The sequence below is a fragment of the Coffea eugenioides genome, chromosome 2 (genome assembly GCF_003713205.1).
Source record: "Coffea eugenioides isolate CCC68of chromosome 2, Ceug_1.0, whole genome shotgun sequence".
In the NCBI taxonomy this organism is placed as follows: Eukaryota; Viridiplantae; Streptophyta; class Magnoliopsida; order Gentianales; family Rubiaceae; genus Coffea; species Coffea eugenioides.
Genome location: NC_040036.1, coordinates 11,777,072 through 11,791,274, shown reverse-complemented (window position 1 = coordinate 11,791,274; position 14,203 = coordinate 11,777,072). Strand labels below are relative to the sequence as shown.

General features: G+C 38.7%; 2 protein-coding genes across 2 annotated transcripts; both read right to left on the bottom strand.

The window, feature by feature from the left end:
* Window positions 1-2,143: 2,143 nt before the first annotated feature.
* LOC113762977 (disease resistance RPP13-like protein 4) lies at window positions 2,144-5,326 on the bottom strand. The gene has a single exon (XM_027306646.1). The coding sequence runs from the start codon at window positions 5,136-5,138 to the stop codon at window positions 2,448-2,450; it is 2,691 nt and encodes an 896-aa protein (XP_027162447.1). The 5' UTR covers window positions 5,139-5,326; the 3' UTR covers window positions 2,144-2,447.
* A 1,307-nt stretch (window positions 5,327-6,633) lies between these two features.
* Window positions 6,634-14,063, bottom strand: LOC113760596 (putative disease resistance protein At4g19050). The gene is made up of 4 exons (XM_027303239.1): window positions 13,999-14,063; window positions 8,279-11,723; window positions 7,167-7,890; window positions 6,634-6,934 (listed from the first exon to the last, which is right to left on the bottom strand). Exons 2-3 carry the CDS (start codon window positions 11,040-11,042, stop codon window positions 7,277-7,279), a joined length of 3,378 nt encoding a protein of 1,125 aa, XP_027159040.1. The 5' UTR covers window positions 11,043-11,723; window positions 13,999-14,063; the 3' UTR covers window positions 6,634-6,934; window positions 7,167-7,276.
* Window positions 14,064-14,203: the final 140 nt, after the last annotated feature.

Here is a 14,203-nt window from a genome sequence, read left to right as displayed (position 1 = left end):
CTGCCTTTATTATTATTATTTTTTGGGCAACTAAAAGTTCCTTGATATTTTGTTTATTTCTTATCTCATTCTGGACAAGGATGCGTTCTTGAATATCTACCATCAAATTCAAGATCTATCATCTATGATCTAGGATAGCATCTTTATAAAATGTTACAGATATTTTCTGCCATTGCAATGTATAATTACTTCAATCATGGGACCATAACTTCACTATCCAGCCCGTTAACATAAAGCATTTCATCTGAAATCACTGCTGGGGCCAAAATATGGTCTGGTAATCAACATCCATTCCAGGACAAACAAAAAATCTTTTTTACTTTGAATAAGAACAAACTCATTCAATCTCTTCTACCTTTTGAGTCGTAGGCAACTTTCTAAACGAAATATTTCGGATTCATTACTTCAATTTGAGCTTTCTTTACTCGTCATGTGCTTTCACAGGACCGCTTTGTGAATGCCAGAGCATAAACGACAACTTTTTGCTTCTTATTCTCCTGCTATTACAAGTTTTGAATCTTGATCCAATCGGAAAATAAAAAAGGGATATTAAGATGTGAAACAAGGTGTAGGGAATAAAGAAAAGGAGAAGAAAACAAATCAATGAGTTAAGATCCCTACTCAATCGCAAGTTATCCTTGAATGCAGCATATTCCTGCTCAGCCTTTACTAGCAAACTTCTTAGTGGTGTGTATTGATAGTGATACAGTTGATTTTAAGAGAGAACGGCAAATCAATGCTATAAGATATCAGGAATTTACCAGTTTCACTGACTCAAATCCACATTACGATTACACAGAAGACACTTAGACCACACTTTCACACCTAGTCTGCATTTAGCTCTTCTATTATCTGGACGTCAGTTCAGGGCCTGCTTTGAACTGATTCAGGGCGAACATAAATGACACAGACAAATAAAATAAGAGGTTGATGCTTATAGATGCATTTGCGTACTGGCTTCTTTTTGTGGAATTAACAGAAAAGTAGTAATCATGATGTATTTGGTGGAGAAATTCTGTGGAATAACTAGAATGCTGGAAATCATTTACCGGCTTTCTTTGTTAGGGGATTGAAAATTTATCTGAAATGCAGTCAACCCAAGTATGGTATTTATCTTCTTCTCAAGAAAACATGATCTCTATCATAATACTGGGTTCATATGATAAGGCCGCTATAAAAAGGCCATACACAATATTCTATTGTGCGAGGTAAATTCCACAGGAATGATCTTGGCCCCATTTGAAGAAGAAGAAAAAGAAGGTTCTCCTGGCCCTTGGGGAAATGAAAGCAGAATCTACTTAACTTACATTAGAAGTATGGAAAGCTAATTTTATTGAATTCCATTGGCAAGCAAAGTATTTGGCATCAAAACATGTGGCCACACGAGACATATAGTCTGGTTAAACGGCTAAGGAGGACATCTGAGAGTGAAGAAATGAAAGGATGAGCCACAGACACCCCATAGTCGGGCAAACATGCTTGCAGATCATCCATTCTTATTTAATGTTATCGAATAAAAAGAATAAAAGAATCCAACAAGCCATATCATGTTGATGATAAATCTAAGGAGAAAGGCATTCGGAAAAACGTGCAGATTCACATTGTTAAATAGTCCAAAATGTTAAGTCACTTGCAGAATACTGATCTTCCAACTAAGGTTCAATTCTAATCACCAGCAGCCCGGCTTGGCATGCAAGGTCGAAGTATATTATCTGAGAAATGTTTGACAAATTCATCATGATATCATTTCTTCTGCAGTTGTATTTCCATGTAGATCCTAACTCCATATCCATGAAAAGGGAAGAAGTCGAGCTTGGGATAATTGAATTTCTCCAAGCAAATCAAACTTGAGAATAAATCCTGCACTCTCCAATGCACCTCCAGTTCATTCTGGACCACTAAGCATTTTTCAATTGAGACTTAGAGCTAAAAAAAAAAAAAAAATGAACCAGCGGACTATTCTTAGCCGTGCCAACATCTTTATAGCTTGCCCCTTGAATTACTACTATCTGAGGAATGTCAAGATTGACCTTGCACCTATGTACAGTTCGTCCATTCTTGATTTACAATGCAGAAGAAAACTTTGCAATGCTGGGATGTAATGCACAATAAATAAAAGAAAATCAAGAAATGCTCAATCGGCTAGCTGCAAAAATCATACATATTTCGGATATGATTATCTACAATTCATAGTGTCCAACAAATTTGACAAGACATTCAACAAAAAACACAACCATACCAATTACTTCAACATAGAAGAAAAAGGCAATAAAAGATATCCATTAACACATTGGTAAGCATAGATGGCAATTAAAAAAAAAAACAAGAAAAAAAGTTTACTAGCAAATCCAAAAAAAAGACAACCCCAATATCATGGTGAAATTTTGATCAGAGGCAACCACCATACACCCAGCATTCCAAGATTATTCGAGGAATGTTTGACAAATTCATTGTGACCTCACTTGCATCTGCTTTAACTTCTCCTCATTGATCCAAACTCCATATCCATCAGATGGGAAGAAAGAAAGCTTGGGGCAGTTGACTTTCTCCAAATAAATCAAATTTGGAAATAAGTCTTGCAGCTCTCTCCAATCCATTTTTATTTCACTTAGATACTTGAGTCGCAGTATTTCTACGTTCCATTTGTTTTTAGCTGGTTCATTTGGTCCTTTCTGATCAAGATACTGGTATTGCCCCAAATCAGAGAACTTCCCACCTCGAACGTATAGTTTCTTTAGTGACTTCAAACTGGAAGGCTCCAGCCAACCGGGGGTGGCAGTCTTGGGGAAAGACTTAAGGTCCAGTTTTTCCAGGTTCGTCAGTTGTATAGAGTCTTCAGTCTTGCTAGCATCTTCAGTATGCAGTGGAGTCCCACCCCATGCCATGGTAAGCTTCTTAAGAGCCTCTATCTTCTGCAAATCTTCAAGATGCTTACGAGTGGGAAATTCAACAAGGCCAGTATAAATGCTTAATTTGATCAGCTTTTTCAATTGTGCCAGGTCTTTAAGAGTGCAAGTGTTTTTGCCCTTGCCCTTGCCCTGGCCCTGCTCTGATTTTACGACAAACCCCTTCAGCACGCGTAGATTTGAGAGCATAGAAATACCTTTGGGCATACGCTCTAGCAAATAGCACTCGGAGATATCCAGGTATGTTAAATTCTTCATATAGCGGATACCTTCATGAATTGACTCAAGGCTGTGACAGGCTCTCAGGTCCAAGATTATCAAATTTGACAAATTTGAAATGGATTCAGGAAGCTCCATTATTCTCGAAACTCCTTGAAGACTAAAGAACTTCAAATGCTCCATACTGCTCAATCCATTCAAGAAATGGGACTCGTCAACCTCAATGTGATCAGTGGGTGACACTTTCCAACTTCCTAGATGAAGAAAATTCAGATTCTTCATCATTGAAAACCATTCGGGCTTAAAGTCAAGGATCGCCTCATTGACATTGAACACAGCATGAAGTTTCTCCAAATCTGGATTTGCGCGCTCGTTCTGTAAATCTTGATAGTCCAACAGACCTCTGCCCATCAAGCACGCCTGCAATGTGCCAGAAAAATCCTCAGTTGGATTACCCTCCTTGTCAAAATTAAAGAACTTGGCTTTTTCAGCCATCGTGATCAGTGCAAGCCTAACAAAAGGTTGCATTTTGTAACATCCCACATAGAGGCTACGCTTTTTATTCACTGGCTCAATGAATCCCAATCTTGTTAGCTTCTCAAAGTACTCATCAGCAAACTCCTCAGCAGTTTTCCGATTGGCATCTTGTTGTCTTGGTGGCATGAAACCTTCTGCTATCCACCAGTGGACCATCAGCCTCTTCTTGATAATAGCTTTTTCAGGGAACACAGCAAAACAGAGCAAACAGAGCTTCTCTTCCAGAGCAAGCCCGTTAAAAAGAGCCTTAAATTCTCTCACCTCAACACAATTTTCAATCGAGCTGCTCATATATAACTGAGGCATTTTTTCCTTCACGGCGTCGGGTATGTTTCTTGAGGACTTACCGGCCTGCTGACTTTTGTGTGAATCTTTCTCTTCTGCATCAGCTTTGTGTTTTGATGGTATCTGAAGCTTCAACTTGGTCACTTCCTTCCTGAGATCGTCAAATTCTCTTTCGGTACCTTGATCATTGCTGCTGAGATTGTCAAACCTCTGCTTTGCCTCATTTACCTGCGAAAGTACTTGGTCCTTGTACTTGTCGAGGTTGATTATCTCCTTCTCTATGTACTTAATATCTGCATCAATCAACTTGCGAAGCTCATCTTTGCCAGAAGAAGTAGTGGCAGTGCTGTCTTGGACTGGCTTCTTCTTGGATTGTGGTTTTTTCTCCATGGATTTGTGGAAGCCTAGAAAAGGGAGGCAGATTGAGTCTTTTTTCGAACGGACGCCTGTCGGAAAGGAACCTGGTTTTGGGGAAGCATTGGTTGAATCTTGTTTTGGGGTTTCATTTACAGGAGGACTAGTGCTGCCTTTGGTGGTTAAATCTTTCTTTGGAGCTTCATTTTCATCAGTTTTCTTTAGATCATGGGTTATTTCACTGGTGGTGGACTGAGCAGGAGTATTATCGAGTTTAGGAGGAGTGGTGGCGTCGGCATCTTTGGCTTTGGCTTCGGCTTCCTCTGGTGTATTTTCTGGGACACTGGAAAAACCAGTTTCTTGACTCCGGGTTTCTGTGGGCTGGGCTGAACAGTCGAGTTTTGGATGACCAGTTGAAGCGGCTACGCCTGCACCCGGAGAAATTTCTTGGACATTGGACGGTTTTTCTTGATTCTGGTTGCTCGTTGTGGACTCGGGAGGATTAGGGGAATTGGCTATTGCTTCCTCTTCTGGTATTGCTGGGCTGCTGGACATCTTTTGCTGGTTTTGAGCAGTTGCTGCCTGCGCAGTGTCTGTTGCATTCTCTTCTGCTGCGATTTCTGAGCTGCTGGACACCTTTAGCTGGTCCCCAGCATTTGCTGCCTTTGCAGTGTCGTTGACTGGAGTGGGAGGATTTGCCGACCCGGCCGCGGCCACCTGGGCGGCTTCTTGTTGGGTAATATCCGGGGTGGTGGTGGGGATGGTTTCTTGGTTCTGAGGTTTTGAGACATTCTCCTCCTCCGCTTGGTCTTGTGGAATTTCTGAGGCGCTGGACATAATTTGCTGGTTGTTTGTGAAGAAACTGGAGGTGCAGTATCCTATCCCTGTTAAAACTACATTCCAATTCTATGTAAGGCTGGAACCCACACACCCAATAAAAATCATAGCACAGGAGCATGAAATTGCAACTTTTGATTATTGTGTTTGTTAAAGAAGAAAGATCCCGCGTAATAACAACTGCCAAGCAAAGAATAATCCGTTCCTTTGCTCTTTTTTCACCTTGCTGGCGCTGGGTGAAGAGAAGACTGGACTTGGGTGTGAGTGTGACCCCAGACAAAAGTGTAATTTTCGCTGTCGCTTTAGAGTTGCGTAAACCTTTACTACTCAATTATTCTTGGGTTGCCATTTTTCCTTTTTATTCTTTTGGTTGGAAAATTTTCCAAGTATTGGAATATGCAACTTCCCTGCACATTTTGTTAGATTCTTTTTGGTATCTTTATACGATAGTAAATTTTTTTGTAGGTAGTTAACTTGGTGGTAACTTTATGTGTTTTTAAATTTACTCTTATGTTTATTTTTCATCAAATCTTATTTATACAATATATAAAGGGAGAGAGTCACTGTGTGGCGTAAATATACAGCGTCACTCTTTAAAATTCCTAATATACCCTTAATTATAAGGGCAAATTTATCTTAATTGTAGATAGTTTGGATTGTAGTTTTCCATCGGAAAATTACGTCGTTTTCCGTAATCACATTTCCCTATTACCTTTTTTCCTCACATACATCAAATCGCTACAGTAATTTTTCCATGAAAAATCACGGAAAATGCAATCCAAACACAACTTATCTATTCAGTTACCAAATAACTACAACTATCTCATGCTAATTTCCAACTCCCACATATTCTTCTCTAGTTCCATCATCTTCGTTTCGTGTATGATTTTCTACATCGCAAAAAAAAAATTTTTAAAGAGATAATTGTGATAAATATATTTCTCGTTAATTGCACACACATCAAAGTGTGCCTTAAGCACTAGTTCAAATAATTTAGTTAGTTATTAAATAAATCTAGCTGTTATTTGTTAATAGAAAATCATGTTGAGTTGTTAACAGATATTTTGGCTAAGTAGAGTATTACCTTATAGTTTTGCTAGGCAGAAGATTATGTTAACTTTTTGTTAGCAAGTAATTTTTGTGAGATTTGTTAGCAACAATTATGTTAGTTTATTTCTTGTATGCTCTGTATAAAGACTAAAGAGAGAGTTTATGAATGAAAAATTTAAGATCTCTTTCGCTCCTTCAGTTTATGAGAGCCATTTTTTTGACAGCACCAACTACTACTAGCATTGTATTTGTTTCTTAGTTTATACTCCAAATTCCTGCATTAGGTAAGGCCAAACCGAAAGCAAAAGATTGCTGTACCTGAATCTCGACCACCGGCTTTCAATACAACTATTGGAAGTTATAAAAAAAAAAAAACCCTCCTTCGTTCCTCATGAATGGGTTAGAAACCGGTCAAAATTCAACTGTTCATTGATGATAATAGCAGTATAAGTTCACCATGAGCAAAAATGGCAAACTCCATACTCTCGTCCAAAAAGAATTTTCATGCTTTCAACAACCCAATTATTGAGATACTGAAACTTCCCTCTTATTGCACACGTACGTACAACAGCTGCAACGTCAAGATCATTAACAAAATAAACATGAGTGTCAATTCAAGAAAGCAGCATGATGTTTCCTGTGTCAAAGAAAAATACACAAAATTCCATTGCTCCTGCAATATTGCCCATCTTTCTTTAATGACTCCAATTCTGGCTAATTGTTGAAGCACCACTCCATCTGGGAACCTGTGTATAGACAATCAATCTTAAAATAGTTACACGAATGTTGAAACAACATGGCAGATAATGTTCACATGAAAATTCACCTGATTCATGGTGTTAGGCCAACCCTGAGAATGGCCATAATTACAGCAGAATTTCATCAAGAAGCAGTAAACCCTTTTCTATTAGTGTATATATTATGGAGTGGACATGAACATATGCACTTAAACTAAAACAAGATCAAATGGTGACAAACCTGAAGCTGTATCTATTCAGCAATCAGCACGCGAAGAATCATATTTCTTCCCTCCACCCGACTATTCTTCTTTCAATGTCATACTCCAATATGAACTTGACCTTTGAAATTTAATTCCTCTTTCGCAAAGACAGTTTTGGGCATTCACGAACAACTTCCTTGCTTGATGATGGCCAGTCAGCACCAACACTCCTCAGCTCTGGTAAATTCCACAGACACAACATTTCCAAATTTGGAAGTGTCAAATTGCCGCATCCAAAGACAGTTTCCATTGCGTCACAAAATTTGATTTGAAGGTTCCGGAGGTTAACTAATACGTGAGGGGAAGAAAAGACATTTATAAGCATGGGGCACTCCCCAATCTCTAAAGTTTGTAGAGCTGGCAAGACGCATCTAACATTTTTAAATTCTGGGAGGGCCCATAGCTTTAAGGTATGCAATTTTGGAAATGCAGCTAGCTCTTGTTCAAATAATGTCACCAGTTTGTCACAGAATCTGAGTTGAAGAGTTTCAAGGTTTCCTAGCTGTTCGGGTGAAGCAGCAAGAGCTGAAATTTGAGGACAATGTTCTAGCAACAAACACTTCAGATTTCTTAGGCTACTGCTTTGCAGGTCCCCTTTGCAAATGCTCCTCAAACTAGCAGCATGAGTAACACAGAGAACTTCTAAATTCTCCCCGATTCTTAAATCTCCAACATCTTGCTCCGGCAACCCAGTATTGGTACCATGGTTCGCCATATCGGCCGATACCGATACGTATCGGCCGAGTCGTATCTGGAACGGAAGGCTCCGGTAAGATACCGATCCCCGAATAACGGATATCACCATATCCGCGACGACTCGCTCTGACTCGACCGATATTAACCGATTCGAATCCGTGATACATGATATCGGTCGATATATCCGAGTCAACTCGGAGTCGACTCCGATATTTTTTTAAATTGTGTCTTTTTCAATATTTTCTAATTTTAGTAATTTTTTCAAAATTTTTGGAATCTTTAATGTGTTATAATGTTCATATCACCTGATATTCAACCGATATGCCGCGACGGATGTGGAACAACTGAGACTGCGACGCAACCGCGACCCGCGATGGCGAACCATGATTGGTACTTCCACCTGATCTGGCTGCATCTTCGACTTTTTCTGTGTGGAAAAGATCCTTCATTTCATTGCATCTCCCTATCCAACAGGCATTCATCTTCTTAATATTGTCAGTGCCTAAGTCAGATAAGCATGTGAGAAATGGATCATCAACCAAAATAATGCATTCAGCATGAGCTAGGATAAGGCCAAGACACTTGGGGAAACAAATGAATCCACGAATTTCCAAGGACCATTCTCTCCCCATAGGAGCAGAAAGTTGCCTTGTGTTGAAGTAGAGATCTCTGAGTAACAGTTCATTTCTGTAGAAATTCTTATCTCCATATCTACCATATGCCTCAGTAGGATGAAAAAAGAAATGGAACTGAGTGAAACTTGCGTTCCAAAATGATGGATTATCCTTCAAGAATTGAAGAAAATCAATACCATTCACAGTTATGATGAGTTTATTATCAAAAGCTGGTTCCTTCGGCCAATTGGAAATGCTCCATGGGAGCTGACTCTGATCTTCTGATGGCAATTTGTCCTTTTCAGAATCACGCTCTCCAACTCTGAAAATTGGCAGTTCAAGCTGCTCAAGACAAGTCACTTTTGAGATCTCATATGGAAGCTCTTCAATAGTAGCCTTCAGAACTTCGTGCATCTTCAGATCCTTAAATTTTTCCAAGCTCAAACAACCTTTGAGGAGAAGCCTGTGAAGATTGCCAAAATTCTCAAGGGATGGCAAATCCTTGATACCTGTTCCAGAAAGGTCCAAAACTTCAAGTTTTGTAAGTGCTTCTAGACCTGGTACCTCACTTAGAGACGGACAACCTCTGAGGGAAAGGTATTTAAGGTTTTTGAGCTTTAACAAGGAGAACAACTTCTCCAACTGGGTGTCAGATAGATCAAGGATCTGAAGATTGACCATATGCTCTAGATCGGGTGCGACTTTTTTTGTAGAACTGACTCCAGAGAGATTTAATTCTTCAAGTCTTGATAGATGATTCAGTGGCGGAAGTTCTTTTAAGTTAGAACAACCTTTCAGTATGAGGTGATGGAGGTTTGATGAAAGAGATGGCAGACAAGTAATGTTTGTTCCAGACAGGTCAAGTTTTTGAAGGCGATGCATGTTTTCAAGAGATCTACCCTGTACTTCTTTTAAAGCTTTACACCCTGAAAGATCCAAAATTTCCAATTTGGTTGTAGACTTTAACTCTCCCAATGTCTCCAGAGAAATACACTGGGAAAGTAACAGGCGACGCAGGTTACGCAAGCCAGAAAGGGCAGGTAGCCTTTTGATGTTTGTTTGTGAGAGATTGAGTACTCCAATGCTTGTTGGGTGACTGAAGAAACTTTCTGGAATGTCTTCCAGATAGCAGGAGCCTGAAAGATCAAGTATTAGTAGGCCCTTAACGGATTCTGTAAGCGGCAGTTCTTTTAGCTGAGGGCAATCTCTTACACAGAGTTGGTGCAAGCTGCCAATGTCTAAGGGTAATTTATCAACTGCAGTTTGTGATACATCAAGGACTTTCAGGCTGGCAAGCTTTTCAAAGGATGGATCAACGAATTCCTTAAAGTTTGTGGAACCTGAAAGATCAAGAATTTGGAGATTGGAAAGTGCAGTAATCTTACGAAGTCTTTCCAAATTGGTACAATCACGCAGCAAGAGATGAGTGAGCTTTTTCAGATCTCTAAGCATTGGTAAACTAGTAATCTGGGACTCTGAAAGATTCAGTATTCTGAGCTCCTGATTTGAGTAAAGGCATTTGTCTTGGATAGTTTTCAGAGATCTAGCACCACTAAGGTCAAGCACCTCAAGTTTGTCTAGCATTTTCAAGCTTCGTACTTCTTGCAAATCAGAACAGCCTCTAAGGATGAGCCAAACTAGTCCTTTCAGATCATAAAGAGACAATGGTAATGAGGCAATCTCAAGAAACGAAAGGTTGGTGCTTCTAAGATGAGGTGTATGATTGAAAAGTTTATCTGGAATATGCTTCAAGGCACTAGGACCCGATATTTCAAGAACAGTTAATTTTTGAAAGACACAGAGAGGAGCAGAGTTTTCAGAACAAATTGGATTCTCAAATTTCAGGAATTGTTCAATACTCACCAAAAAGTTGCATCCTCGAAGCACAAGTAAATGGAGTTTATCCATCTCAAATAAGGGCAGAGGGAATGGTTGAAGTCCAGGATTGAAGATAGCAAGAACTTCAAGTTCCTTTCCACAATGAAAGAAATCACTGGGGACTTCACTGTCGAGACAATCTAGGTCAAGCAATAATGTTGATATCTTCTTCCTAATCTCACCAGCACCACTTGTTTTTATCATTCCCTTTGCCTGCACAACTCTGCCAAGTTCACCATCAAAGACAGAAGCCAATCCCAGTTGAGTTGTTTGAACAAATTTACAGTAATCAAAATCATCCAAATCATATTTTGCCTCGGTCATGCCAACATGACCAGACTCTAGCTGTTTGAGTAGCCCGCAATCCACGAGCTCCATCAAAATAGTGTGCCCCTTCTTGTAAGCATCCTCAATGGAACAGTTGTTGTCAAGATATGCTTCTAGTATCCAATAGCTAATCAATTCACCAAAGTAGAAACTTCCACGTTTACGGAGGAAGTGGTTACCAATCCAACAGAAATCAATCAATATGTTTCTTGGAAACAACTCGTATCCATAGGTCAGCAACTGCAGTACATTGCAATCTTCGACATTATTCTCCTCAATGCTTTCCAAATGGCAAATTCCTGACTCGTTTTGCCCAAAATGATTTAGGACTTTTGCCATGATGGTCACCTCAAATGGAAATCTTTGTCTTTTCCCAAGGAAGTATTTAGCCAAGTCCTTAATGCGGGAAAGCTTATAAACTTTAGTGTCAACAAGCTTTTGCAACAAGTTTAGTGACTCATTCTCAGACAAGCACTCTACATTTATTGTTTTTGTTTCCCCCTCAGGACCACGATCATCTCTGTGTTGTGTGCTAGTGATTCAGAACTTATATGACTCTTTTCCATCTAGGAGCTGCAGATTTTTCAATTCACGCAAAATGTCATGACTGGTCATTTGACTTCCCTCAGCATCCAAGATTATAAGGAACCTCTTCTGTTCCAGTGCTTCCAATGTTTTTGCTCTTAGATACTCTTTTTTTTGCTCATGGTTAATATCATTCTCATTGAAGTTCTCGCTACTTTCTTCAAATTTCCACTCGTCAGAAACAGGAAGTAGAGATAACTGATGAGCAATACTCTCGCAAAGAGTTATAGAGTCATAATGTCTGTTAAGGGACAGCCATAGATTAAGGTCAAACAGTCCCTCCCTAATAGCATGATCACTTAATTTCCTTGCCATCCATGTTTTTCCAACGCCTGGTTTCCCGACGAGGACAATTGTCCTCAGACGGTCATTTTTCATGCATTCAAATACTGTTTCAAGTTGTTCCCCTGAACCAGCTGCCATTGCAGATGACACCTATGGATCAGATAAAATATCATTAAAGTCATTCCACTCTAAGCAGTTTCCAGAGTCTATAAAGCAAAAGAGGTTGGTACATGCTAAAAGCAGTATTGTACAAGTAAATCATGCATTTCTTGTCACAGCAAGTAGTAAAAAAAGCAATTTCGGCCAGTAAGACATAAAAAATTTGGCTTATGGTTATTCTCTGGTACAGTCTTTCAGTCCATAAATGTTACTGCATTTGCGGGTGAAGGAAAAGCAACAATTCCGTGCAGGTAAAATATTATCATGGTACCATCAACTATTTTGTTTGTGCAAATACTCCATGGTATCCCCATCACAAAGATTCTAAAGAACAATTTTAACCTAGTAGGCTTAACACCAGACTATAATATGTTAAAGGAAACTTTACAATACAGCACAAACAAATACAATAGAAGCATGTACATTGAGGGAATACATATTAGTTTATGAAGTTGTTATAAGATTATGTCAACTTTGAAAATTATCTGGATAAACATAATGATGCAGTACATGTTTGAGCTTAGAAGGGCAAAACGTGAACTAGTGAAGCTTAAATCCAAAAGTTTCCTAGCGCAGTCCTTCAGAAACTATAAATACAGGTAAAAGTTAATGATGGGAAGCCATAAAAATTGAAAAACATTGAATCAAGTGTAGGATCGTAAAGAGAGGTATTTAAGTCAAGCAGTTATGACTAAAACTCTCAATGCCCAAGCGAACTCTTCAGAATCTAAAAAGTGTTATAAACTTTTACCTTAAACACAACTGACAAACAGTATTCAACTTTAACAAGATGTTCTAAAAGCTATATATTTCAGGTCTACACTACTTCAAAATGAAAATGGTACATATGTTGCAATATCTTCCTAATAGCATGACAAGTAAAAACTGTGTGAAGGGGCTGACAGATAACAATATAGGATGCAATACTTTCTGTCCTAGTGCTGTTAGACAGACAAGTAGTAAGTGTGCATCTGAAATATGAATCTGGATTACGAAAGATGCACAAGCCAACAAATCAATGGAAGTTACTTACTGAACTGCTGACAACACCAACCCTGATGTAGAGAGGGGAAATGAGATGATCAGGCTTGGATGTACAAGTTTGGGACTTCAGTTGAGAAAATTTTCCCAATCATAGTGCCCACAAGCTATCTTCCTTGAACTATGCAAGTTTTGTTTCTCATAAGGTTGTATGCATGAGCCATTTTTCTCAGCTTTTCTAGTTTAGAGTCCCTATGTGAGGATGATTTTTTAGGAAGAAAGGAAAAGAGCCCCAATTTTCAATAATAAACTACAAGATTCTTTTGCAGGTAGTTCAAAACAAAAAAAGAGTGATAAATTTAGGCAGATGACATCTCAGTACTCATATATGTGAACATTAATCGGAAGATTATCTTGGCCACACTTCATTGCAAAAATTCTAAGCAACACGTTCATTGTTATAATTATTGTTTGCACCTTAATTAGAAGCAAAAAAATTAGATTTTCAAGCAGTGCTTTCCACCCCCCACAAGATTCATAATGCTTACCCTCATTGGTTTAAAAACCTTTTTTCTAATCAGATTAGCATTTCAAACTTTAACCTATTCCTTTAACACTGTGGTTTAGTACTCTAGCAAACTCATGCCACCTCATCATTTCCAGCAAAGCCCATAATTTTATTTAGCGCCTCTCCCTCATAGTTAATGCAAAGTCTTAAATGACACAATTATCAATTAAGCAAGCATATAAATCAGTTGAGATGCTTCCACGCACTAGGGCTTTGATGGTAATCACAAAGAGCCTATACAGGATGATACAAGAATTATCAAATCAAATTTGTAGATCAGAAACAATTAAGCTTCAAAAATATTTCAAGCTCCATTATACCTTACTGATAGATTTTTATCATTTGCTTTGACAAAAATTTGTAAACATCAAGAGTAAAATTAATCATTTCTTGACTTATTTCACAACAAAATTCCTCATAAGCAAAGCGTAGAGAACATAAGCAAAAACTTAATTGGCACTTCTTTCCAGCAGATATCATCATTAATTTTGACACTGATGCTAAGAATTGCACTAACATTCAAGTGCAGATGGTACGAATGATTCTCGATTAAGCCCACTCATTTTACTACAGATGAATCTTGAAACTTGCAGACGCGCATATATTACTAACAACGGAAAGAGAAATAGCTGAAGATGCTAATAACAGAAAATTTCAATTCATGAATAATCTGAAATAATAGCAAGAACAAACAGGGGGAGAACTGAGAAAAAAAACCTGGTAAAAGCAGCAAGCTGTCTCCAGTCAATCTCAAACACAAGCCAATATGATGTGAGGGCCGGCAGGAATTGTTTAATTGCAAAATTATCAACAGGGATCACACTCCCGATTACAACAGCCAAATCATTCTTTGTACCATGTAGAGTACTGGAAGTTACGTGCATTCTTTCCTCCAATCTGAAGCTAAGAGATTCAAAAAGTC

Excerpts from the sequence above, each read along its gene's own strand:
- LOC113760596 (XM_027303239.1), bottom strand. The coding sequence starts at position 11,042 with ATGGCAAAAGTCCTAAATCATTTTGGGCAAAACGAGTCAGGAATTTGC. Across the intron at positions 7,891-8,278 it reads TGCAGCCAGATCAGGTGGAA|GTACCAATACTGGGTTGCCG; the intron begins GTACCAATCATG and ends TGGCGAACCATG.
- LOC113762977 (XM_027306646.1), bottom strand. The coding sequence starts at position 5,138 with ATGTCCAGCGCCTCAGAAATTCCACAAGACCAAGCGGAGGAGGAGAAT.